The sequence below is a fragment of the Ricinus communis genome, chromosome 9 (assembly GCF_019578655.1).
Source record: "Ricinus communis isolate WT05 ecotype wild-type chromosome 9, ASM1957865v1, whole genome shotgun sequence".
In the NCBI taxonomy this organism is placed as follows: domain Eukaryota; kingdom Viridiplantae; phylum Streptophyta; class Magnoliopsida; order Malpighiales; family Euphorbiaceae; genus Ricinus; species Ricinus communis.
The window spans coordinates 7,504,369-7,528,596 of NC_063264.1; the positions used below are offsets into that span (position 1 = coordinate 7,504,369).

The 24,228-nt window shown below is 35.3% G+C and overlaps 3 protein-coding genes across 3 annotated transcripts; all 3 read right to left on the reverse strand.

The window, feature by feature from the left end:
- Nucleotides 1–259: 259 nt before the first annotated feature.
- LOC8266246 (glycine-rich protein 5) lies at nt 260–1,045 on the reverse strand. The gene has a single exon (XM_002529873.4). It carries the CDS (start codon nt 870–872, stop codon nt 408–410), a length of 465 nt encoding a protein of 154 aa, XP_002529919.3. The 5' UTR covers nt 873–1,045; the 3' UTR covers nt 260–407.
- A 3,008-nt stretch (nt 1,046–4,053) lies between these two features.
- On the reverse strand, nt 4,054–4,876 carry LOC8266245 (glycine-rich cell wall structural protein). The gene has a single exon (XM_002529872.4). The coding sequence runs from the start codon at nt 4,761–4,763 to the stop codon at nt 4,212–4,214; it is 552 nt and encodes a 183-aa protein (XP_002529918.3). The 5' UTR covers nt 4,764–4,876; the 3' UTR covers nt 4,054–4,211.
- Nucleotides 4,877–7,146: 2,270 nt separating this feature from the next.
- On the reverse strand, nt 7,147–8,096 carry LOC8266244 (glycine-rich cell wall structural protein). The gene has a single exon (XM_002529871.4). It carries the CDS (start codon nt 7,951–7,953, stop codon nt 7,330–7,332), a length of 624 nt encoding a protein of 207 aa, XP_002529917.2. The 5' UTR covers nt 7,954–8,096; the 3' UTR covers nt 7,147–7,329.
- Nucleotides 8,097–24,228: the final 16,132 nt, after the last annotated feature.

A 24,228-nucleotide genomic window follows, 5' to 3' on the forward strand; every position in this document is an offset into this window, starting at 1 on the left:
TTTTAATTTATTTTATATAAAATTAGTTTAAAGTTGGAAAAGTAAGGTAAAATAACACAATAAAAGAATAATTGCGTGATAGGCTGTTAAGGGAGATTGTTGATAGGATTCCTCTTTGTTACGTAGATGCTGGATTAACATCTAATATAAAATAGACCAATTATTTGTTTACGCAACTTTCCTATTTAGCATGCATGCATGGATGTACATCTCAAGCTAACAGTAAACTAAAGTGTAGAGAATTTGATGGGCAGAGAGGAAAGAGGTAAAGCAGCTAATTATGATTCATCTTGCAGAGAGCTAATTATGTTATCATTTCACTTAAACAATTGAAAATTATATATCAAGAAAACATCACAGGCATTTCTCATATGAAAAATTAAGTTATTGCAATAGTCTGAATCTTTTCAAGGCAATCCACCTCCAAGTCCACCACCAGCTCCCCCACCGAGTCCACCACCACCTCCTCCTCCAAAACCACCTCCACCTCCAGCACCTCCTCCAAGGCCACCGCCAGCACCAGCTCCACCTCCAAACCCACCACCGGCTCCTCCTCCAAAACCAGAACCACCACCTAATCCTCCACCACCCCCACCTCCAAACCCTCCACCACCACCAGCACCTCCACCGAGTCCACCCCCAGCTCCACCTCCAGCACCACCACCCCCACCTAACCCACCACCTCCACCTCCGCCGAAACCACCACCACCACCACCTCCACCTCCAAGACCCCCACCAGATCTTGGGCGACGAAAGAATTTTTCATCCTCAAAAGAAGCCTTCTCACTCACGAGATTCCTAGCAGCAGTACTAGTGCAAACAAAAGCACCAAGAAGCAAGACGAGAAACAACTTGGAAGCCATATTTGCCATTAGCTATGCTTTAAGGTTTTAGTACGAATCAAAGATGACTTTTGATGAGAAGTTGAGGGTTCAAGGAAGGGATTATATAGACAGGAGAAGGCAGAGTAAAGTTGAGAAGCTGCATGATTTAACTCATTTTCTATCCAATAACCGTGTTGAGACATTTAATGCAAACCAGCTGTATCTATTCAAAAGGAATGCCCGCCTCATGTATATCCCTCTTGCCCAAAATTCAACCAGAGATTTCATCTGACTTTTTCTGAGCCAGAAAAACAAAAAACAAAGACCTTTTGACTTAACTTGCTAGTTGCAGTGCTCGAGTTAATTTGCATACTTGTCTCCCTCCTTTTAGTTGAGAGATAGAGATGTGGGTATTAATTAGACTATATATTACATGCAACGCATTCTATTTGTGATTATTTAAATTGAAACATAAAAATTAATTATTATGTCTGAAAAAATAAATTTATTCACACAATAAATTTCTCTAACTATAGTTTATCAGATATAATAGAATATGAATTTGAAAAAGAAAAGAAAGAAAGAAAGGAAAGGAAAGGAGCAGAGGTTCAATTAGGATAAATTTAATTTAGCATAGCGGTAATTACTGGCTATAAATATAAGACAGTAATCATGATTCAGAAAGCAGTATGCATGGTTTTATAGTATTTCTGAGGATTCCCTGGTGGCAGCAATAGTATTGACTAATGAGTTAAACCACACTAAATGCTTGTTGACAAATTGTGGAAGTTAGATACAGTGGATAATGTCCTATTAAATTCCTGAATTATTGCCTACAGAATGAAAATCATTTTATATTCTATGCATTATTCATAATATGATAGCAATAAGAATATGACCCGTTTGACCCAAGTTCAGAAATAGAAACTAGAATGGAAATAAATAGAGAATATGATTATCTTTTTTATACATTGTTTGGTTCAGTATAAAGTAACACTAATAATAATATTTGATTATTATAAAAACTAATAAGATTTAATTTATTATTAAAGTATGCAGCAAAAATATAAAAATAATAAATTCTTTTTTTGATGATTTATAATTGATTTCACTTCATTTTTGTAGAAATAAAATTTTCATTCCTCCATAAGAGGGAAAATGGGTGATTTTATTCCAATTTTATAGTGATTTTTGACAAATCAAACACTAATAATAGAAAACTTATTTCTTGAAAATCACTTATTTCCATTATCATCTCTGCATTATTCATTTACCAACCAAATGACCTCTAATAACAAACCATGCATGTATTTTTGTGATACAGTTCTTTCAGAAACACTTGCTAATTCTTCACTACTCTGCCATATATTAAACCTACACAGAAAAATAATTATTGTCTTTATTCAAAATAAATAAATAAATAAATAAATAAAAGAATTGTAAAACAACAAGTGAGGTTGGACAATTATCATATAATGATTGTTGAATATGATCTTTAAAATTCAATATATGGACGTATTGCATGTTCGAACAGTTTTTGATGCCACGGCACAGCTATTCTTCAAATATACTTTTAATATTTTATATAAATTATTAGGAAAAATCTACTCTATTTATTAATTATTGCATATTTCTTATAGTTCTTCTCTCTGTATATCTATGTAACATGTTCTCTTTGGGGTTTTTTCACATAATCTTTGGTTGCTCAGTAAGGGAAGCTTTCTAACTTTGGGTAGTTTCACAACTTTATAATATACTTTTCCCCCTTTTTTATCAATTCATATTAATAAAATCTTCATTCTATCAAACAAATCATTGTAACACTTAACCTCTTATTATAACCCAATACTACAGTTTTTGGTTAGTTATATAATTTACATATTGCCGTTGAAGGGAGTAAATAAAAGAAAGCACATAAATTAATAAAATAATTTCCATAAATTAGTTTAGTTTTGCAAAGAATTTACCAGGATAAAAATAATATAATTTTTAGTCTAATTATATAATTAATTTATTGGATTATGTAAATTGTACTATTGAAGGTGTAAGGAGAAAAATACACGAGTGAATAAAAACAATTACACAAAACTGACGATGAATTTACATAAATTAGTTAACTTTAGATATTCCAGAGCATAAAAAGATTATATAATTTTAGGCTCATTATGTAAGTTTTTTTTTTATATATATATTATATTATACCATAAAGATGTAATGTTAAAATTATACAAGGGAATAAAAAATTATATAAAATGATAAATAAATTTCATAGATTAGCATATTTTTATGGAACTCATAGCTTAAAATTTATATAATTTATATGATTGAAATCCACATGCACATACATATCAAGAGTAAAATAGAACTAAAAGTTAAATGTTTATAATTAAACAAAATAAAAGGTAATAAATCATAAAAATACATTCCTAATCTTTATTTTTCTCATATAAATATAAAATAATCACATATAGACTTTTTTTAAAAAAAAAAAAGTATCTTGGATGTAAGGACAGGGAAATAAAGCATTTTATATGTATCCTTATTTTAGCTAATAAGTACAGGGCTCTTTCTCTCTCTTTTTTCTATCTATAATTACAAATTGTTGGCTTATCTATAAATTAGATGCACTCTAATAAAAGCCATAAATATATACTACTTACTGAGTAAGAGAAAATATAGAATTTAAAAAGAGAATAATTTTGAGCATTAAGGGTTCATCCAAAACTATATGATGAACTTCATTTAAAATATTTTTACGAAAAATTAAATTCACAGTTAATTTCAAAAGCGAATTATAGGGGGTAAAGTCTACTAAATTGGACACTCAATATTAAATGTGTAAACTAGCAATTTTTTTTTATACAATTGATAATTAATTGGACCGCGCACTTGTTAAGGTTGTCTTGTATTCTTTCTCAGTATTTTCTTTTCTTTTCTTTTCTTACACTTTTTTTCTGAAAGAAAATTGGAGTTGTTCGATGATACGATATAGTGGGGGCGGGGGGGTCTCTTCTTCAACTAATTATTATCGACTTTATGTTATATAATTAGTGGCTGTATATATACATGTACAAAGACATTCATTAATGGAAAATAATGATATAATTTGCTTATACAACTGTTCTTTTATCAAGCATGCATGTTTACGTACGTCACAAGCAATAGAAACCCTACGCATTGGGCAGGGACTGGGAATGAATTATCTGTAAGCAGCTAATTAATTATCATCTGTCGCAAAGAGATTATTTCATTTCACTTAAAAGCTTTCAGAAAAGATCAAGGAAACATGAGAGGCATATTATATTTCATATGGAAGTAGAGGCCAAATATCAATTTGAAGAATAGAATAAGCTAATTATTGCAGTAGTTGTAATTAACCGAATCTCTTCAAGGCAGTCCACCTCCAAGTCCACCACCAGCACCACCACCAGCGCCAAACCCACCGCCAGCTCCCCCACCCAGTCCACCACCACCTCCTCCTCCAAAACCACCTCCACCTCCAGCACCGCCTCCAAGGCCACCACCAGCACCAGCACCGCCTCCAAGGCCACCACCAGCACCAGCACCGCCTCCAAACCCGCCACCAGCTCCTCCTCCAAAACCAGAACCACCACCTAATCCTCCTCCACCACCACCTCCGAACCCTCCACCACCACCAGCACCTCCACCAAGTCCACCCCCAGCACCACCTCCAGCACCACCACCAAACCCTGCTCCACCTCCAGCACCACCACCACCACCACCTAACCCACCACCTCCACCTCCGCCGAAACCACCACCACCTCCACCTCCAAGACCCCCACCAGATCTTGGGCGACGAAAGAATTTTTCATCCTCAAAAGAAGCCTTCTCACTCACGAGATTCCTAGCAGCAGTACTAGTACAAACAAAAGCACCAAGAAGCAAGACAAGGAACAACTTGGAAGTCATCTTTGCCATTAGCTATAAGGGTTTTAGAAGGAACCAAAGATGAGTGTTGATGGGGTTCAAGAAAGGGTTTATATAGACAGGAGAAGGCAGAGTACAGTTGAGAAGCTGCATGATTTAACTCATCTTCTATCCAATAACCGTGTTGAGACATTTAATGCAAACCAGCTGTATCTATTCAAAAGGAATGCCCGCCTCATGTATATCCCTCTTGCCCAAAATTCAACCAGAGATTTCATCTGACTTTTTTTGAACCAAAAGTTGACCTTTTGACTTATTTTGTTAATTCTAGCTAGTTGCATTGCTTGAGTTAATTTCTCCACTCTTTTTCCTTCTTTTAGTTGAGAGATAGAGATGTGAGTTTTAATTACATTATGTATATATGTTTTATATTCATAGTGAGCTTGCTTTATATACATATATATATATATATTCAAGCAACACATATGTTCATGACATATGTTAAAATATGATTTTTTTTATAACTTATAGTTACATATTTAATAAAGAATGAGAAACACTCCCATGTTAATAATAACCTAATTATGAATTGAAACAAATTAATATAATCTACATATATTATTTTATAATTGTATACTTTAATCATATAGAGGTTAGGTTAGAGAATAGGAAATGCATCATATCAGAGAAAAAAATGATCCCTTTTCTATTAAATTCTATATATTACTTTTACTAATAACAATAACGTAGAGTGTCTTATTTTAAAAATCTACATTTGAGGCAATTTATAGGGCCAGTACTCGTTATAAAACACTCATCATAAAATTAAAAATATCAAATTCCATCAATATTAGTGATAATTATGTAGTGACAATAAAAATATTCGTAATAGTGCTTTTTATATTAAAGAAAATATTCTTTTTATAATTAAGAATATTTTAAGAGTGTTTTGAATATTATTTTTAGATTCAATAAATTTTTTATATTTTACTCTTTTATTTCATTTTTAATTTTATAAATGTTAGTGACTTTAATTTCTCTTTTTTCTTAATTTACCGATAGAAAAAAATAAATTAAGAATATTAATTAATAAAATAAATAAAAATTTGTCATATATTTATTAAATTCAAATAAAAAATAAAGTTTGATACTCTAAATATTGAGAGCTAAATTAATTCTTTACTTTATATTTTAAGAATAATTTTTTCTAAAATTTTAGAGAATAATATAAAGTTTAACACTGTGGTTTTACCTTTTGACATAAAAAATCATATATTTTTTTGTGATATTTTAATACACTAAAGTTAAATCATTAGCAAATTACATCTAAATTTACTAGTACGGTTAATGGCTTTACCATTAAATTTTAAATAAAATTCATTTACTATAAAATTAGTCTTATCCAATAAATAGTGAAATATAGAGTTCTTTAGTCTTGTTAAATTATACAAACTTCTTTGAAATTGACTAGAATTAAAGAAAAACTAAATTATGAAACTATTTTCTCTCTCTTTAATTTTTTTTTTAAATACTAAAAATTAATATAGCGTCTTAAATAAAAACCAAATTAGTAAAAAAATTAGTAAAAAATGGAGTGGTGGTAGAATCACAAGCAACTAATATTAAATAAATGAGTTACAATTATTGAATTAACAGTATTAATAAATTTGGATGTAAATTACTAATGATTTACCTCTAAGAACACTATATTACAGAAGTTTGTGCGAATGGTTAACTCCTTTACAGAAGTTTGGGCATATCTCATTCTCCTCAATCTTTTTTAGCAACACTATAAATTTGGTTACATATTTTTTATTTTTTACCCCTAAAAACCTGTTTAGGTATATAATCATTTAGTAGCATGAAGGGACTACATGCGTACGTATTCGCCAACAAAATAAAGAGGAAAAAGGTTTGAGAATTGGACAATAAATTCATTTACATTCGTTGTCCATGTCAGTGTCCTTAAAGGAGAAATGAAAAAAGATATATAACAGTAACAGTGTATTAAGTATTTTATTTTTCTAATTTAGTGAGTTTTCATCATTTACATACATAGAATTATTGAAAACTAAATCCACTAAGCCATGGGATTAAAAAGAAAAAAAAAAGAAAAAAGAAAAGAAAATAGAGGTTGAAAAAGCTGACACTCTGCCTTATAGATCAGGTAATAGAATACTGTATATGCAGTGGAAGGTAAATGCATACGTCCATAATTATTTATTTTGTGCTTCTCCTTCAATAGGCATTGTGGCATAGCAATCTTTACAGCTAACAAAAGAAACTTTTAGATTTTCCTTTTCACCCATTAAGATGCAATTCTGAAATATTGAACTCATAACTCTCACCTAAGTTTTTCTTGAATGTGAATGGGAATATTCTCTGGTGAAAAAACATGCTTGTTCTACTGAATTAAAAGGTTATATAATTTGGATATTTAGAAATCATTACTGATTTTTTTCATTAACAATTAGGAACAAACATCAAACAATTACATGTAAAATGAGAGGCTTTGCAAGCAACAGAATAATGAAGTACGCCAATATAGTCTTCTAGTATCATATTGAGATTAATCTTTGGAATAAGATGGAGTAGCTGCACGCATTTTGTTGTGTCTTCAAGGCAATCCACCTCCAAGTCCACCACCAGCACCGCCACCAGCACCAAACCCTCCACCAGCTCCACCACCTAGTCCCCCGCCACTACCACCCCCATATCCTCCTCCACCTCCAGCTCCACCACCAAGTCCAGCTCCACCTCCATATCCACCACCTGCTCCACCACCAAAACCAGATCCTCCACCTACTCCTCCGCCAGCTCCACCTCCAAATCCTCCACCACCACCAGCACCTCCACCAAGACCACCTCCAGCTCCACCCCCAGCACCTCCTCCAAATCCAGCTCCACCACCTGCACCTGCACCTCCTCCGAGTCCACCTCCACCTCCTGCTCCTCCTCCAAGTCCACCTCCACCACCAAGTCCACCACCTGCTCCCCCACCAAGTCCACCACCTGCTCCCCCACCAAGTCCACCACCTGCTCCCCCACCAAGTCCACCACCTGCTCCTCCACCAAGTCCACCACCACCTCCTGCTCCTCCACCAAGCCCACCACCTAATCCAGGGTGGTGAAACAAGTTCTTCTGCTCCTCAAAAGAACCCTTTTGAGTAATGAGCTTCCTAGCATTTGTGGTGCAAATTAGGGCACCAAAAAACAAAAAAAGAAGCAATTTGGAAGTCATCTTTGCTCTATAAGCTTCGATATCTAGCTAAAGAGATGACTTTGATGAGAAATGGAAGATCGAAGAAGGTTATATATAGAGCTAAAGCTAAGATGGAGAGAGAGAGAGAGAGAGCGCTATAGCGCAGTTGAGTGTCTTAAATTTTTGCATCTTCTCATCCAAAAATCGTCTTAAAAGATTTAATGCACCCAACTGTCTCTTTTGAAAAAAGAAAACCCTAACAATGCCCCACCTCTGACCAATTCAAGTGAAGGTTTATCTATTTTGTGCATTCTCTTAACTTTCAGTGCTATTTGCATGGACTGGCCAGCAGTGTTTCATGAAATTGAGCTGCATTCTTTTTAGGGTTTCGACCCCCTCCTCCTTTTTTACTCTCTAGTAGTACGTAAATCTCTTGCCCTTCTCTTGCCCTATAACTGTACGTATCTATGGTCAACTGTCTACCCTAGCTCGTAATATAAATCGTTTTAACCACTTAAATATTATATTTACAGTTTTATCTATGGTCAAGTGACTACTCTCGCAACATAGAAAGTCTAAACTAAGACCTTTCTCCTTATAATATTCAGCAGATCATAAATTTATATACATATATATATACATGTATAATCATGGAGGAGCTACATAACACAATCTAGCTCCTTTATAAATCCTTAAAGTTCTCCCGTATATACATTCTTGTAGACATCTGATAATAAAATTGAATGAAGCATATGGGAAGGTTCTTATATTTACTGTTTCATATGTACATTAGTAGATTGATATTAATTAGTCATCCTGCCTCTGCTGGCAATGTACCCAAGTCCACCGACATCTAGACGTCGACAATACGCCAAAGCCATTGCAAATTTAAGAGCCATGTGGGATCACTACCCATATACATGTACACTATAGGCAAGAACTGACTCAAGAACCGTTCTTGATGTGAATTTTGCTTTCAATTATGTTTTGGGCTGTAAGAAGGCAACAACTCCCCAAAAAAGGTTACAAAATGTTGAACTGTTAAATTTGACGAGGATAAATGCTGTAGCCCATGTCCACGAGTTAAATAGTTTAGAGATAACATGTGCTTGCAAAAGTTACTTTGAAAAGGATATCATCTATGTATATATATATATGAAAAGTTTGTTATTCTTTAATTCACCCGAGGTCAAATGAAATAGGCTACACTTGTATACACCACAATAAATAGCAGAATAATTAGTATTATAAGTGTTTTATCACTTGATAGTGAATGAGTGACACATATTTTATTATTTAAAATCAATAAATATATATCAATCATATGTGAGTTTGGTATATAGATGTGAAAGAAGGAAGAGAAACTCAAGCAGAAAATAATATTTGTTTTAAATTAAACACCAACAGTAATACTGAATGGAACTCTTTATTGCTTATTCATAACTGAGAGATTACATGCTTATATAGTGAAAAACAAGCCTAACAAATAGAAACTAATTTGTAGAAAAATAGAAACCACTTTGACTAACTAAACGCCAGAAAATAGCTCCACTAATCCTTAGCTATAGGAACTAACACAACTAATAACTTGAATTAGTCAACGTTCCTCCCTTTAATTCAAGCAAGGGATACAACTCCTACCATTTTGCAAAACTTCAGAATTTTGTCCTCATTCAAAGCCTTTATTAAGATATCTGCAGGTTGTTGTTCGGTGCTGCAATATTGAAGTTCAACTTCATTCTTTGAGATGATTTCTCTAATAAAATGGTATTGTGTTTCAATATGTTTTGTCCTTCCTTGATGAACTGGATTCTTTAAGATATCAATGGTTGATTTATTGTCACAGAATACACTTGTTGGCTTAATCTGTTTATGCTTTAAATCTTGCAAAAGTCTTCTCAACCAAACTGCATGACATGCTGTAGATGTTGCAGCTATATATTCTGCTTCCGTGCTTGATAATGCAGTAATTCCTTGCTTCTTAGACAACCATGAAACTGCTCCACCATTAAGACAAAAAATAAAGCCTGTTGTGCTTTTCCTATTATCTGCACATCTAGCCCAATCACTATCTGTATAAGCTACAAGTTTAAGATTTTCACCTTTAACATATCTTATTCCAAGATCAAGTGTTCCTTGTACCTATCTCAAAATTCGCTTTGCTGCACCAGGATGATGTTTACTTGGATCATGCATAAATCGTGACACAAGACTAACTGCAAACATGAGATCAGGCCGAGTGTGCGTCAGATAGAGCAGACCTCCCACCATGCTTTTGAAAAGTTTGACATCAGCTTTATCAACTCCATCTTCTAATGACAACTTGTCATTAGATTAAAAGGCGTGCTTTACAATTCAACATTCCAAATCTTTTTAAAAGATCTACAACATACTTCTTTTGACTAAGAAAAATTCCACCTCTATTTTGCATAACTTCTAAACCCAAAAAATAATGCAATAAACCCAAATCAGTCAAGTCAAATGCTTTCATCATGGACAACTTAAAAGTTTTCATCAATTCAAGTGAATTTCCAGTATAAATGATATCATCCACATACAAACATACCACCAAGAAATCATGTCCACAATTCTTAACATATAAAGTAGGTTCATTAGCACTCTTTTGAAAATCACTTTTAGCAAAATATGAATCGATTTTGATATACCAAGCTCGTGGTGCTTGCTTGAGCCTATGGAGTGCTTTGTGCAACTTATAAACCCTTTATTATGACCCTTTCACAACAAATCCTTCTGGTTGATGTACATACACATCTTTAATTAGATCACCATTGAGAAAAGCTGATTTAACATCTAATTGATCAACAGGCCAGCCATTACATGCAGCAACACTAATAATTAATCTCACAGTATCTAAGCGTGCAACAGGTGCAAAGGTTTCTGAAAAATCAATACCTAGAATTTGGGCATAACCTTTCACCACCAACCGTGCTTTGTTTCTTTTCAATGAACCATCTGCATTAAACTTTGACTTATAAACCCATTTGAGACCAATTGCATCTTTCCCATTCGATATATCTACTAAACTCAAAGTGTTATTATTTTTAATAGCATCCATCTCCTCTTTCATTGCTTCTACCCATTCTTCTTTAGCGACTACATCTTCAAAACAAGTAGGTTCTACTGCTAAACAAGAAAAATCAGTAGAGGCATAAACTTCTGATAAGCTTCTCATCTTTCTTGGAGGCGTGTCAGTCGTATCTTCCACTAAGGGAGGATTGAATGAAGAAGTAACAGATGTATCTTCAAGATTAAAATCTGAAGTAGCGTTAAATTTGGTACCTTCTTCCTCCCACCTCCAAGTATCATTTTCTTTGAAAATGACATCCCGACTGATAATGAGTTTATTAGTGATAGGATTGAGCAAACGATAATCTCTTTTCACCTCACTATATCCGATGAAAATACATTTCACACTTTTCTCATCAAGCTTTCTCCTTAGTTCTGACAGAACATGTGAAAAAGTAATGGATCCGAAGATTCTCAAGTGACTTACATTTGGCCTCCTGCCAAACCAGGCTTCATATGGAGTTTTTTCTTTAAGTGCTTGTGTTGGTGATCGGTTCATCACATAAACTGCAACAGCCACTGCCTCTGCCCATAAATTTATGAGAAGACTTTTGTCTTTTAATATGCTTTTAGCAGATTCTACAATGGTCCGATTCTTTCGCTCTGCTACACCGTTCTGCTGGGGTGTATAGCTAGCTGTCAACTATCTTTGTATACCTAAATCACGACAAAACAACTCAAATTCTTAGGATGTGAATTCACCCCCACGATCAGTTCATAACCTTATGACTGAGTTTCCCGATTCCTTCTCCGCAACAGCTTTAAATTGCTTAAAACAATCCAAAGCTTTAGATTTTTCTTTTAAGAAAAATATCCAACTCATCCTTGAGTAATCATCTACAAAGAGCAAGAAGTACTTACTACCATTCAGCGATGTTGTTTGCATTGGCCCATAAATGTCTGCATGAACTAACATTAATGGTTTAGTTGCTCTCCAAGCTTTTCCCACTAGAAATTCATCACGATGGTGTTTCCCGAATATGCAAGGCTCATATTTGTTGTCAATGAACTGTACCTTAGGCATTCCTGGGACATACATGACATCATGAATGAGTTTCCTACCAGTTTTGTAACTCACTACAATTGTGCCTAATCGAAGCACCTCAACCTGTTTGTTATTGCCCAAGGTCACGCTTGAGTTCACAGTGTTGTCAATCTCCACGAAGTAATCCTTGTTTCTCGTGATGTTATTGCAGCAACCGCTGTCTAAGTACCAAACTTCTGAAGGCATAGTAAGGTTAGCAGCTAAATAGGTAACAAATAAGCTATCTGAAGTGTCTAACTCTTTATGGAAGTTTGCTTATTCTTTCTCCTCACAATTCCTTGCTATGTGGCCATATTTCTTATGTCTGTAACAATGAACCTCATCTTTCTTAGGGACATTTTTATTTTTATTCCAACAATTTTTCTCAGAGTGGTTAGTTTTACCACAATGAGAACATGTAGGATAAGAGCTACCATGATTTCCCTGGTTTCTCTCTTGGCCATTGTACCTGCCCCGACCTCTTCCACTACCTGAACTTCCTCGTCCAGAACCTCGCTTGTTGTGATATCCACCTCTTCCTGAACCTTCACTTTTATTTTTCACATTAACCTTTGACTGAAAGACTTGCTCAGCAGTTGACCCATTTGATCTCTTGAACCTTACTTCATGAGATTCAAGTGAACTCATTAGCTCAGCTAATGAGTAGTCTAACAAATCCTTGGACTCTTCAATAGCAGCAACAACGTGATCAAATTTATGAGGGAGACTCCGCAAAACCTTTTCAACAATCTTTTGATTAGGTAAGTCTTCCCCAAATGAGCGCATTTGATTCACAAGTGCAGCAACATTCACATAAAATTCTTGTATAGACTCTGTAGCTTTAATCTGTAAATTCTTAAAATTTTGACGAGGAGTTTGCAGCTTGACTGTCACTACTTTGCTCGATCCTTAGAAATGCTCTTGCAGCAAATCCTATGCTTCCTTCGAAGTGATAGCTCCCATCACTTTTGGAAACAAAGCATCATCTATGCCTTGCTGAATCAAGAATAAGGCTTTAGCATCCTTTTTCTGTTTGTCTTTTAATTCATTCCTTTAAGCTACTGTCAATCTCGGGGCATCCTCACACTCATCCGGATCTTCAAATCCAAAAACTACTAAGTCCCACAAATCTTGTGACTTGAACAAAGTTCTCATTTTAACATACCAAAATTGGTAATTGGTGCTCTTAAGAACATGAACATTTTGAGGATTGGAAACATTGTTGTTGGCTGCCATTTGCACTCACCCTTGGAACCACTCTTAACCCACTTCTCTTTCAGAGTCTAACGTTGCTCTGATACCAGATGTGAAAAGAAGAAAGAGAAACTCAAGCAAAAAATAACATTTATTTTAAATTAAACACCAACTATAATACTGAATGGAACTCTTTATTGCTTATTCATAATTGAGAGATTACATGCTTATATAGTGAAAAACAAGCCTAACAAATAGAAACTAATTTGTAGAAAAATAGAAACCAATTTGACTAACTAAAAGCCAGAAAATAGCTCCACTAATCCTTAGCTATAGGAACTAACATAACTAACAACTTGAATTAGTCAACAATAGGTGGGAACACACCAAGCCTATATAAGAATTTTTCAATAAAATATTAACTACATAATAGAGAATATTCATCAGTTTTTTTTAGCTATAAGTTTAAATATGTCATTAACTTTTTATTCATCGATGATCCATTGAAGTATATGACAAAAAGTAGCTATATTTTATCTTCAATCATAACCCTCTCTTCCCCTCATTCTCCTTTCCCTAATATGAATCTTGAATGATCAAAGCCTTTCTGACTCGGCCTGGCTCGGTCGCGAGTCTGTTTATAGTCGTGATTGTTGTCATAGTCAACAAGGTTGAAACTTCTAGGAAAGAACTTCGAATTGGGAAGGTGATCCTTCTAGTGAACTAACCGTACCCCAAACCGACACAGGTGAACAAGTATAGTATACTAGGGCACTTGAGAGAACCATGTTGAAGGAACTCGACAAAATGACCCCGTAACTTCGGAAGGAGGGGTGATTTCCTATCTTTTTATTAAGAAATGGAGACATACCAGAGGGTAGTGACTATTTATTAAAAATAAAGAACTCTGCTAAGTGGTAACAAGATGTATAGAGTCTGACACCTGCCCGATGTTGGAAGGTCGAAAAGAAAAGTATTATAAGCTTTTCAGATCATCATTAGCTACACAATAAAAGGTATTAATCTCCTATCTCATCCTCCATCTCTCATCATAAATTTGATAATTACTTATGAAATATGGCAACCAAGAGGGAGGATGAATTGATTGTTTACAAAAATTAATTTAAACTAAAAACTTTTGCTTTGAAAAATTTGAGTATTAAAACCAATATTAGCGAAAGCAATTAACCAAACCAATATGAGAATGCAAGCAATAAAATAAACACAAGTAAAATAAAAGAGCTTAGGAAAGAGAATATCAAACTCAAGAGTTTATAGTAGTTCGACCAACTCATTGCCTACATCCACTCCACAAGCTTCATTTGAGATTTTCACTATCAATGATCCTTTTATGGATATAAGATCAAATCCAAGTATTTCCAAGCTCACACTCAAACTTCTTATAAGTGTTTCAATGACTAATACTCAAACCCAAATGCTTTCTATAGCTAACACTCAAATCCAAGTGTTTTCTATGGATAACACTCTAACCTAAGTGTTATTTATGGCCAACACTTTAATCCAATCTAAGATTTTCAATCTTAGTTACAAGAGCAATTAATCCCTTACACAAGTGCTCAACCTAACCTTTTTGAGCTTTGAATGTAGAAATCAATCACTCAATTACTCAAAGATTCAAACCTTCTCTTGAATCTTCGATACAAGAAGAATTTTACGAAGAAATAGAGGTTGTTGAGAGATATAACAAATATGAGGCTCAAGTAAATGCTCTTGTTTGACCTAGAACCATTAAAAATGATGTTTAAGTAGTTCTAGGTGAAATAAAAATGTTATACACTTATTAAATGCAATTATAGCTGTTGTAATAGTTTTTAAAAATGCAGCTTCACGGGTGGAAAATTCTTCACGGCCGTGAAGCATCAGTACAAAAAACAAATTTGAAAAATTGGAATTCGTCATGCCCATGAATAATTTTTCACGGTTGGGAACTCTAGTTTCACCACTTGGAAACTTTGGTCGTGACCTCTGTTGTAATTTCTTGAAGATTTTGGAGAGTTGCCATCATTCACGGGTGTGAAATTTTTCTTCACGGCTAGAAATATTTCTTCATAACCGTGAATGCTACTTTTACGGCTGGGAATGTTGGCCTTGAATGCTTCTATGGATTTTCTACTTTTCAATCATAGTATGACCATTTAAAAACTCGAAATCTTGAGCTCTACAACTCCAAATGGTAAAACATTTTTTTATTAGAAACATTGGTTAATGCATTAAAATATTGTTTTGAGAAAAACTCCAAAATCAACAATCTTCATACTCCAAAATATTTTATTGCTCATGTAGTCTCGACAGTTCGAACATGCTTTAGTATTTTGCCTGTTGCGTCTTCCATACATCTCGGATTGATGTAAGACCTTTTCCATGTGAAACTAGACTCCTATGGCTGTAAATTTGGAGAATGACGTATTAAAATTCTTCTTGTAGTAATAATAATACTAATTCTAATTGACCTCATCTGCTGTAGTCCAATTTGACAGCTTGAGAATAATTCACTCAAAAATCTGAAACTCCATTTTTCTAGCTCCAAAAATTATTCTAATTTTTATTCCTGAAAGTAGACTGATGCAGCTATCTATCCATGTATGGCTTGCCCTCATAAACTCTTTCAAGTAGTACAATTTATTCTTCAAACTTCTGTTAACGATTCATTCCATGGAGATCATCTATGTCCACATGAGTTTCTTGACTCCATATGCTCTTTGCATTGCCCTTATATGTTCTACCACTCTTTCCATCTTTATTACTTCATGATTTTTATCTTGATGTTCGTATTGATTCAAGTATTTAAGTCCTTGACTCTTTGAATCCATCTTCACACTTATACCTTCATCTTCATTTATATGCATAAATGGTAATTAAAGATTACCTACTAAGAATAATACTAAATAAGATTGTTAGTAGTAATAATATTTTGCATCATCAAAATCACATATGAATACTATTACTACAAGAATATAATATTGCCAACATAAAAACTCTTCTCCTTAATGCTTAAAAAAGAGAAAGGCTAAAAAAATGCTAAACTTTAGATATTTAGTTAGTTTAATATATGAAGTTTTGATGCAATTTAATAGATATCTAAATTTATGTTTAGTATCTTTTAATATAATCAATACTCTATTGTGTATAGTGCAAAAATATTTAAAAATTATCAAAAAATAAAGTCCATATGTAAATTATATTAGAAAGTTAAAAGTGTTCAAATATTAAAAAAAATAGAACTTAGATGTCCCTTAAGTGAATTAAAGATTAAAAGAGTTAAATTGACTAATTAACTCTAATTTAAGAGCATAGATATACATTTGGCCAAAAATATATATAACAAGAATGCTTTGAATGAAAGTGAGTGTAGGTTAATTAACATTATAAATGAAGGTTTGTTGATTATAAGTTCTAAAATTTCTCAATTCAGAAGGACACAATTTGAAGAAAACATTATCATTGGTTTCATCTTAATTAATTATTTATGCATTCCTGGATGAATATTAGTTTGTGTTTACCTAATAATAGCAAATTCTTTTAGGATATGCCTCTTTTGTTTACATGAAATTTTATATGAAATTTTCTAGAAGAACCTATTTGGCAAAACCCATCTTTAGGCCATTATACATTTTTACTTTATTTTATTTAGTCCCTAATGATTGATTATATTTTAATAAATTCTTGTATTTTTATTTTTTAAATCCTTCCGTCAAGGGCGTGCTTACAGACGCTGTTAAACATGCCAGCAAAATACTTAATTTTGATTCATTAGGTCCCTAAAGATATATTTTATTTTGAGAAATCCATAAACTTTTATTTTTTAGTTTTTAAGTCCTCACATAAATGTCTGTTAATTTTAAGAGCTTCTTTTCAAGAAAACTTTAAGGATAAACAATGAGAAAAAAAATAATGCCAATAGGGCGGAAAATTAAAGTAATATAAAAATATCGAAGTTTAAAGAGCAATTTAGCAACTTAATAGAAAAATTGATTTTTTTCTAAAATTAATCTAGGTGCAGTGTCATCTTTGTAAGATATATGCAATTCAAAAAAGTATTGTCTAAACTGACATACAACAACTTATTTCAAAAAAACCTCACCATATTCTTTTTGGACGATATAAATCAGACATTTATTAAGAAAGAAAATTAGCTTACAAAATAAAAATAAAGTAACACTATTGATTAGATATTATTGGATTTGGAATTCCATAAAATTTTTAAAATTCATTGAGATAAAGAGAATTTAAAAAAATCTAAATTTAGTGAATAATCTTGCATTACAATTTTACGAAAATACTTTTCATATTAAATAAAAAATAGACAAAATAATAAAGTTGAGACAGAATAAGTACACGACAATTCTCTTATATAAATTCAATTTTTTTTTTATATTCCATCTAATGACATATAGTGAATCAAGACTTAAATAATGTTTGAACGCGAAAAATATAACAAAATACTATATAAACTTTTAGGGACCTAATGAACCAAAATTAAAATTTCAGAAATCCTTAAAAAAAAAAAAATTAGGGACTCAATGAACTAAAATTGAAAATTTCATTATTTTGTTAGTATAATTTTCTTATATTCACCCTAAACGATCTGTTTCTGTTATAATCCAAAAGGGCTAACTCGACTAACTCGGCTAATCGAGTTTCAAAGAAGCAGGAAGACCCCCATGGCGAGGTGCCTCTTTGGTCTTAGCTTAAAGAAACTCTCTTACCTTGAGTAAGGATATTCTCCTTGAGTTTACAGCATGAGGATTATAGCATGAACAGCTCTCGGCGTCATCCTGGTATCAGAGCCTATGGTTTAGAGAAGAAGAAACTCATATACAAACATGGAAACAACTTCAAGTCCTATTGTCCAAACCTCTTCTCTCTCATTACCTACTTCATGTAAACAGTACATTACAGATAAGATTGATAACTTAATAGAAATATCCCATATTCCAGAAACCGCTCAAATTCAAAATTCTCTTGTCCCAATTCTCAACCCATATGCTGTCTTCCGATGCAACCAGTCTTTTTCTAGACAACTGAGACATATTATTTCCAGACCATCTGTCAACATAAAAGAATATGTACAGTCGTCTTCTCTTTCTCAGTGTGTTCTTTCTTCTGTAACCACTGAACAGTATGTGACTTTAGAGATTCCATCTCACTTCATTCAACAATGGAAGCAACAAAAATATACCCATCTCCATTTTGGTGCCATCAGACTTGTACTTTCCTATCATGGAAGACAAGGACTTCCAGTCACTGCCAGACTTTCTTTGTTAGATACTCGTTATCTAAACTATGAACATGCTGTGATTGGTTCTATTGTCACTACTCTTAATGCAGGAAGCGTAGTACTTACGTTTTTTCCTAATTTTAATATGTCTTTAGAAGATCCTCATCTCAGTCAAGCCCTGAAAGTACAGGTACAAATCACAGGCGCAGATCAAGTTCGACACAATCTCGGCCTACTCTTCATCATCGGCCTAGTCTACAGTTACAAGATCATGCCATTAACCTACGGACTCGGCCTCTCTGATGCGTTTTCATCTTTCACGATAGTGGTCTCACTCCTACAATAGTTCAAACTCCCGGACAACTGCCCCGTGAAGAGTTGGAAAAGTTAATCCCTTCATGTGGATTACAAACTATGAAAAGTCGCACTAAAGTTCTCGACTGCACAAAACAGATCCTATTTTTATCAAGCAACTCGACAAGACTGTTAAAGTCTCCTATTTGTCCTCCACAAATGACATCCTCTTCAACTCCTCATTCTATTTCCATGATCCAACCCGGTGAGGAGGACTTACGAGAAAAAGATTCCCATTCATAGTTTCGGATCGGGATGGGTGGGAAGTCTATGTCTCTAAGATCAATGGACACTTTATCCGGGATTGTGATCCTTCAAAGTGTGATCCCGGATGTGCTTGTCAAGAAGATCTTGATGATCTTGAAACCGGACCCAAAAGAAACAAAACTTGGAGAAGGAAACATGCTTGTACTGGTCCACGTCAGCATGATAAGGATGATGATAAGCCTGATCCCTTCCATGCTCCTTCTCAACCCAAGAAAGCTAGTCCTTGGATCGGACTCCCTCCGGAAAAGAACAAACCCATGACTGAAGATGACTATTTATAAAGATGCTTCCAGATCTTGAAGGAAGAAGGACTCTTGACCTGTCCTCCTCCACCAGTCGTTTGTTCTTGCTCCTTTGAACCAGTCAGAGTTCCAGAGGTAGCTGCGGTTCCTTGCTTCATGATGAATTCCGAAGATTTTCCACCTTTGGAAAGAAAGGAAAATGAGCAATCAAAGATACATGCACGTCCTTTTATTGCAAAAGATACAGTACAACCTACAGGTACTTTAGCTCCTCTCTCAGCTGCAGAAGAAGTCTTAAATTGGCAAACCAATAACGCTGTTGCTCAAAATCAGTATCTGAAGAAGATTGATAATAGACTTTCACAAGTCTATGAAAAAACAAGTTCTATTGAAGCTCATGTTACTTCTTTCAGACAAGAAGCCTTGCAATTACATACAAAGCTTTCAGCCAGGCTGTCTAAACTTGAGCAAGAAATGCAACAGATATTAGCATCTCAGCCTACATCACCTCTATTCTTGCAAAAGGATAGAGAAATCTTAAGGTTGAAGGAGCAGCTCAGAGAAATAAAGAGAGACCTTTATCCTACCAAACATCCTATCTCCTCTCCACTCAATTTTCCTATTTCTACACCCCATCCTTTTATGTCTTCGGTTATACCCTTCAAACAATATGCCACAGTTTCAGATCTGGTGCCCAGAGCATCCAAGCCAGCAAAAGGGTATCTTCTAAAACTTCATCTTCCTTCCTCACAACCTACAAAAGACAAAGGACCTGCGAAGCCACAGTTTGCCATACAAAGATACAACTCCTATCTCAATCGCCTCATCGTGAGTCGTTTGTTTGATTCGGATCATCTCAGTTCGAACTTCAACGATCTAGTTCTTATTCTTCCGACCAAGAAACTAGATCCTCTGTTTCCACAAATTGAATCCCAGTACTAGGTTCTCATGTGTTAATGAATACACAACAAGAACCGGACCTTATGAAGAGCCGGACTTTGCGGAAGAGACGGAAGATCGAGAATCCCTCGCTCCGAAACTTCTCTCCCTCCAAAACCGGCCTCTCCGGTCCTTGGTTTTCTCTAGATCTGATGCCACCATCTCAATGGAGGAATAAAATCTTAGAATTCAATGCTTGGCTTGATCTCCGGGATGATAAATCCTCAGTCCAATCTCCAAGCGGTTCTAACCGAATTCACATCAAGATTCGGCACTTTACGAGAATGGTTCTCCCATTTATCCGAGTATCAAAGGATACAATTTGTTCAACTTGGTTCACATTGCTCAAGCTCAGCGCATATTCACCAACAATTTTTGGGTGATTACAATTTAATCTTCGGACAACGGAAACAAGAATATTTTGATCGTAAATGCTTTGTTCCATGAAGAGAAAAGATCTAGAAACCCACTATGTTCATATGTCCAAACTCTATTATGAACTCACTGGGCCCAGTTGACGATCTCAAATATACTTTTGTCGAGCTCTGCTGAAGAAATGCGACTGAAATTCAACGCATGATGACAGAGACTCACAGAGATATCACTCATATTTCTCTCGGGAAATCCGGCAATTCACTCTAGCCACTGGACAAGATGTGTGAACAGTAGAAACTATTCAAAAAAAATTGCAAAGGAGAAGCGTTGCTAAAGAACTTATGCAACAGGGATTATCTTCAAATTAAATGCAAAGAGAAACACTGTGATCGCAGATCAAAGAAGAAAAAACATTTTTCTTCTTATTCCAAGGAATCCTCTCATTACAAGCGGAAAAGGGAAGAAAGATCTGTTGGTTCGGAAAGAAGTCAACAAACAAGCGTAAATCGGATCGGTGCTACATCCTGTGGCCAAAAGGGCACTATGCAAAGAAATGTCCTAACAAGCCAAAACAATTTGTTGCTCTTCTTCATCAATTGAAAGATTCATGTCCGGAAGATCTATCGGACCATGATCTTGAATCACTTTTTCGGAAGAAGAAATGGCTTCTTCCCAAACACTCTTTGCCTTTCCTTGTTGATTCCAAGATGATGAAGATTCTTCCGATGAAGAAACTTCAATCTTAACCATAGGACCTACACTTCAAGTCAAAATTGAACCTCCGGACAGTCCACGGACTCGGACTCGAAAACTTTCATTGGCTATCTCCTTTACCATCACTGAAACCATCCTTGCAGATATAGCCTCTGCATTCCCCGATGAGCCACATCCCTACATAATACCTACACGATGCTCCAACTCTTCTTCCTCAACACTATCTATTCCTAGTTTTCTAGAAAATATAGGAAGTCCATCTTCTCCAGAATCTCCGAAATCACCACAGTATAGCTTCATCCTACACCCCCGGTTTCTATTCACATCCTTCCGGCAAATATGACAGGCCTGTTCTATTCGCACTATTGGACACTTTGGTTCTCATTGTACCATGTTGAATCCAGATGCTCGCCCGGCTTGGAGAAAGAAAATTTGTCATTTTAGAAAGATTTCAAACTACGATGGTCTCAAAAATAAAGTTGGAATACAGTTCTTCCCAGAATCGCATCGTATGGATCTATGTCATTGGATCTTACTTATTTGGTAGAGATCTTCTTGTCGGATTCGACACCTATCATGCTACGGAGAAACTTCAAATTTTGCCAACAGGACTTAAGTATAAACGTCAGTTTCAACCTTATACTCAAAGTCCCAATCAATTCTCCATAACAGAGGTCCCATCCGATTTTGTACATTTAAAAGAATTATTTGTGCCATGCCGCTCGACTCCCACTTGAGTTTCCACCATCCCTCTCCTGCATGTGAAATCCAAATTTCTTCATTACCCTTCCTTTCAAGCTAAATGAAGACATTAATCCAACCAAAGCCGGTCATCCTGGAATGTCTCCTTCCGACTTAGCTTTGGCAAGACAAGAATGTCAAGAACTGCTTCAACAAGGTTTAATTGAACCAACCCAGTCTCCCTTGGGCATGTCAAGCATTCTATGTGGAAAACGAACAGGAAAAGTTAAGGGAAAGAAAAGGCTTGTGATTGACTATAAGCCTTTAAATCATTTTCTTCGGATGATAAGTTTCCAATTCAAAATCTCTTCCCTACTAGTTCGTCTTCAAGGAGCGACTCTCTTCTCAAAGTTTGACTTAAAGTCAGGGTTTTGGCGTTAGGCATTCACCCTAATGAGGATATAAAATCGCTTTCGCATTCCGACGCAATATCGGTGGACCGTCATGCCCTTTGGCCTTAAAACGGCTCCTTCTATTTTTCAAAGGGCAATGATCCGGATTTTTGAGCCACTTCGGATACTTGTATCATCTATATAGATGATATTCTCCTCTTTCTAAATCCTGTTAAGGAACATGAAGAGCTCCTTCAACGTTTTCACGACTTGGTGCATTCCTATGGTATAATGCTCTCGGAAAGGAAATCATACATTGGGCAATCCGAAATGGATTTTCTTGGCACGAAATTGAAGAATGGGCAATATGAAGCAGGCCCTCATTTGGCCCAAGAACCGAGGCATTTTCCGATGAGAATTTATCAAAAAGCAAGTTCAACAATTTCCGGGCATAATCAACTACATTCGAGACTTTATTCCAAAGGCCGGCCCATACAAAGGTTCTAACCGCTCAATCAAGAAGGATGCTAGCCCATGGGCCCAAGCCCATCTTGAAGCGTTAAACTACTAAAACAATTGGCCCAAAAGACTCCTCCACTCTCTATCCCTGGCCGATGATGCACAGTTGATTCGCAAACTGATGCTAGTGACCTTGCTTGGGGTGCTCTCCTTCCTGCAAGAACAAAACAAGAAAGAATCATTATACAAGTATGCATCAGGCGTTTAAAGACAGTGAGCTTCACTATCATTCCAACATAAAAGAAATTTTGGCGGTTAAGTATGCAATTCAAAATGTGAGTTCTTCCTTGCTTCAAGACATTTCATTGTCGGAATGGACAACTCCAATTTTCCTCAGACCGGAGTTCAAAGGTCGCCAAATTCCCGATAAATGACTTCTCTGCCTGAAAGAGTGGTTCTCTCTATATGATTTTGAAGTTCAACACATCCAGGCAACAAGAACCTCATTCCCGATTTCTTATCTCGCCTCTCAAAGCCCTTCACAAATCCCCCTAGTCCTTCTTTCTTTATCTTTATGGCTCGGTTTAGCCATCGAACCACACACCCGGATCAACCGTACCAACCTGTCTATTCCCGAATTTGAACTTTGGGTTTATGACGCATCTTAGCCTTTTATAAAGATGTGGTGCCTCATCCAGAAGACTTCTCCGCTTCATTTCCATGGAGACTTTTTCCTACCATAACAGAGACATTTTCCTCAACATCCGAGCAATTCGGTACCTTTGGTATCTTACATGTCTATATCATCTTCCCATGAGCTCCCATTACTACAGACCTTATGGTTTTTGCATAGGGAAGAAAATAAGTCACATCCCGCCTGGCGGTTTTTTTATTCAAAATCATTATGCATGGCAACATCGTCTCGGAAGATTAGTTCATCAAGCAGGCCTCCTCAATATGACAGATCATACAAAGGCTTTAACCTACCACACCATCCTCTTTCTCCACCAACAACACAATAAAGAAGACACTGTCTCAACAACCATCACTCCCTGGAAAACCTTCCATGGCCGCTTTGAAGAAATGCCTTTCACTATCAAACATGCTCTACTTCATAAGGGGAATGAACTCAATCATTCAACTAATGAGGCATTTCCAGTAATCAGCATGCATAGGAGACCCTCAGATCAAAGACGACTGATTTCTCCTACTTCTCCAACACCTTCAACCTCATCCAGTCATCCAAATGAAGCCACATCATCAATGGAGATAAACCCAGCTTTCCTAGAACCATGGTCACAACCAGAAGAATCTCCTCCATCAGATTCTCAATTATTGTCTCAAGAG